The 3,771-nt window shown below is 53.0% G+C and overlaps 1 protein-coding gene across 2 annotated transcripts in view; it reads right to left on the bottom strand.

The window, feature by feature from the left end:
• Positions 1-3,771, bottom strand: part of xrcc3 (X-ray repair complementing defective repair in Chinese hamster cells 3) — a 12,173-nt gene that overhangs the window by 5,673 nt on the left and 2,729 nt on the right. Inside the window, exons 2-5 of one of the 2 annotated variants that reach the window (XM_046060624.1) lie at positions 1,420-1,557; positions 1,139-1,336; positions 884-1,038; positions 596-796 (exon numbers count right to left, since the gene is read on the bottom strand). In XM_046060624.1, coding sequence (XP_045916580.1) covers positions 596-796; positions 884-1,038; positions 1,139-1,336; positions 1,420-1,557 — 692 coding nt within the window. Of the gene's footprint in view, positions 1-595; positions 809-883; positions 1,039-1,138; positions 1,337-1,419; positions 1,558-3,771 lie in introns of both variants that reach the window. The other variant, XM_046060623.1, reaches the window with a different exon arrangement.

Below are 3,771 nucleotides of genomic sequence, written 5' to 3'. Positions count from 1 at the left end.
TTTATTGTGGCCAGCCTAAGGCCTTTTATTGTGGCCAGCCTAAGGCCTTTTACTGTGGCCAGCCTAAGGCCTTTTTCTGTGGCCAGCCTAAGGCCTTTCACATTGTGGCCAGCCTAAGGCCTTTCACATTGTGGCCAGCCTAAGGCCTTTTACTGTGGCCAGCCTAAGGCCTTTTTCTGTGGCCAGCCTAAGGCCTTTCACATTGTGGCCAGCCTAAGGCCTTTTACTGTGGCCAGCCTAAGGCCTTTTACTGTGGCCAGCCTAAGGCCTTTTACTGTGGCCAGCCTAAGGCCTTTTTTTGTGGCCAGCATAAGGCATACCTGTGCAATCCCCATGCTGTCTGATCAGCATCTTGATATGCCACACCTGTGAGGTGGATGGATTATCTCGGCAAAGGAGAAGTGCTCACTGACACAGATTTTGACAGATTTGTGAACAGTATTTGAGAGAAATAGGCCTTTTGTGTCCATAGAGAAAGTCTTAGAGATCTTTGAGTTCAGCTCATGATGAATGGGGGCAAAAACAAAAGTGTTGCCTTTATAATTTTATTCAGTGTATTTGCGTCCCTGTGATAGTTTCTTTTAAGTGGAGTTACCTGGTTGATGCAGAGGACAGGTGTGGTGAACTCCTGGCTCAGGTGGTGCAGTGTGGAGGAGAAGGTGAGCAGCTGTTTGCTCCTCTCCAGCCAATCAGCAGCCTGGAACTCAGACCTGAACAGAGCCGCCACAGAGTCGACCACAAGGAGCCGGACCAGACCCCGAGCCAGCAGGAGGGGGACCCGGCGGGACAGACACACCTGCAGGGAGTCCTGCAAGTAAAGAAACCACCTGTCAGTCTATAATGAGCCCAGGTCTCTGATCAGAGGTCAGAGGAGCGGACTCACCAGATCAGCGGCGTGCTCGATGTAAACGTGGTCACTGAACCGGAGGCTGCTGATCAGGGATGGGGAGACATCAGGACGCAGACAGGACTGACCTGAGATCAGCTGCTGCAGCCGCCTGATGGGAAACGTGTCCTCGGTGCAGATGTACACGGCTCCTGTAAACCCAGAAACGCCACGTTACAGAGGAGACAACCCGCATGGACCTGACTGGGCCGTCAGAGGCGGGGCATGTAATCCGGGCCCCGGCGGACTGACCTGAGTCCAGTCCCCCGTGCTGCGTGGGGTACTGTACGGACAGACAGAGCTGCAGGGCCAGCTGGGTCTTCCCCGCCCCGCTCTCTCCTGCCAGCTCGGTGACACCCCCCACAGGAAAACCCCCCCTCAGCAGTTGGTCCAGCACGGGACAGCCCACGCTGAGTCTGAGGCCGGACTCCCCACCACGGAGCAGGAGGGCTGCAGACACACAAGCACAGGTTAGTACACGCCGTGACATCACACTGTGGCGGCCAATCACACTGCATTATTACCGATCCCACCTGGGGTGGGAGGGTGCCGTCTGCAGGCCGTGGCGGCGGCGGCGAGCAGCTGCTGGGTGTCTGAGCGGGACAGACCGGTGAGTCTCTGCAGATCCGGACCGGAAACACACAGGGCCTCCCTGACGGACCTGACGTTAGCTGGAGGGGGAAACAAGGTAATCATGGTAACCATCACACGATCAAAAAACCACTTCCGCCGTCATGTCCCCGTGGTCAGTGTGATGAGGGGAGTAATCTGCACACCGCTCTTCAATCTAGACGTCAAGATGGCGAGTTCTTTACTGGAGTTCTACTAAAGCAGCAGGGGACACAGCTGGAGGGGAGGCGGCCTCGCGGTGACCCGGATCAGACAAACCAGGGATTAACGATGGACGGCAGGAGCCGGCTGCACCAACAGAGCGTAAGCCCTCTGCTCGCTAAGACCGTAAATCAGACGCAGAGCGAGTAAAAGTCCAAGTGCGTTCCCATAGTAACGACACGGCGCCTTCTACACGGACTTTAATAAATGAGCCATTAAGAGAGGCCAGTAATAAACTTTCAGTTACATAAACTGTCACTGATCAATTATTTGGAGTAAAGGCAGCTTTTCCTGCTCAGCAGGGCTCCACGCCAACTTTCACCTCCGTCCTGAAAAACAATTTGAACCGTACTGAAGTTACTGTACAGCGCCATCATCATCATCATCTGTAGACGCTTTTCAGCGCATCATTCCGGCCCAAACTTAACTTCCTCAAACAATCCGGAACAAGTCGATAACCTTAGCTCGTAGTTCTTACCGGTCGAAGAAAAGAAACGCCAAACTGAAACGTGACCGGGTCACACCAAAACTCTGAGACCACGATGTTTTTCTACCGCCCGTCTGATTGCCCGCAGTGTTTCCCACAGAATGACAGCGTAACTGTGGCGAGCGCGGCGGCGGCTCTCCGATGATACTAACCCATCAGTACGCAGCCTGGTCGGCTGTCAGTGTGTTGGGGGGGCAGAGAGGGAGCGAACACGCTCGGATATCAAATTCACATTTTCCCATCTTAAATAGTAAAAAACCCGTGTGTGGCGGTCAGCGCTGCTGATGTCGAGGGCCGCCACCAATAAATGACTGTATGGGAAACACTGTACTGGATATCACTCGCCATGTTAGCCAGCAAACAGAACGGACGGTAACGTCGGGAGTGACGTAACAAATGTTGATGGATTAAATAATATTTATTTTGCTGCATTCGAAGAAATAGATTTAAAAACAAAACTGAGAAGTTATCTGTCTCGATGATGAACTCCTGCACGTTAACAGCTTCAGAACCTTCTGCACGTTCAGAGTCTCTCCACAGACCCGGGTTCTCTGACAGGTCGGGAGAAAATTACCAGACTAACGTCTGATCCCTTCAGACCGTCTGAGGCTGACCGCGAGTCGCAGCAGAATCTGCTAACGTCGACTACTGGCGAGAATGTAGCGCAAGGTCGACGCGTCAGCCTACACAGCGTGATCGAGAGGTCAGCACGCCGTCTGTGGCTGGGTTAGGACAGACGGACCTGCGGGACAGTCGAGCGGCCGCCGACATTGACTGCCGTGACGGCGTCGGGCTCCGCTGTGGGCAGCGCTCGCTCGGTCCAGTCTGTCCTTCGCTAAGTGACGGTAATAAACACACATCCAGAGAACATTTCACCTTGTCTGGGCTGGAGGCCACGTGGCTGTTGTCACCCACCAAACACTGAATCTAATAACACAGTGAACCAACATCTCTCAGGCGAATCTATTTCAACTTTAACAAGGTTTCTAAGCAGAAGACGGCTGCATTTTCCCAAACCAAACTTTAAAAGCAGGTCAAATAATTCCTGTTTTCCCCCAAAGAAAGTGTTTATTTTAAATAAATTGATAGTTAACAGGAAAGAGCGCAGGCCGGCTGACAAGACCATGTCCCGGAGCACCAAAGACCATGTCCCGGAGCACCAAAGACCATGTCCAGAACGACTAAAGACCATGTCCAGAACGACTAAAGACCATGTCCCGGAGCACCAAAGACCATGTCCCGGAGCACCAAAGACCATGTCCAGAACGACTAAAGACCATGTCCCGGAGCACCAAAGACCATGTCCCGGAGCACCAAAGACCATGTCCAGAACGACTAAAGACCATGTCCAGAACGACTAAAGACCATGTCCCGGAGCACCAAAGACCATGTCCAGAACGACTAAAGACCATGTCCAGAACGACTAAAGACCATGTCCCGGAGGACCAAAGACCATGTCCAGGAGCACCAAAGACCATGTCCCGGAGCACCAAAGACCATGTCCAGAACGACTAAAGACCATGTCCCGGAGCACCAAAGACCATGTCCAGAACGACTAAAGACCATG

Source organism: Micropterus dolomieu, linkage group LG10 (assembly GCF_021292245.1).
Source record: "Micropterus dolomieu isolate WLL.071019.BEF.003 ecotype Adirondacks linkage group LG10, ASM2129224v1, whole genome shotgun sequence".
In the NCBI taxonomy this organism is placed as follows: Eukaryota; Metazoa; Chordata; class Actinopteri; order Centrarchiformes; family Centrarchidae; genus Micropterus; species Micropterus dolomieu.
Note: the sequence above shows the minus strand (reverse complement) of the source record. Positions and strands in the feature narration are given on the sequence as shown.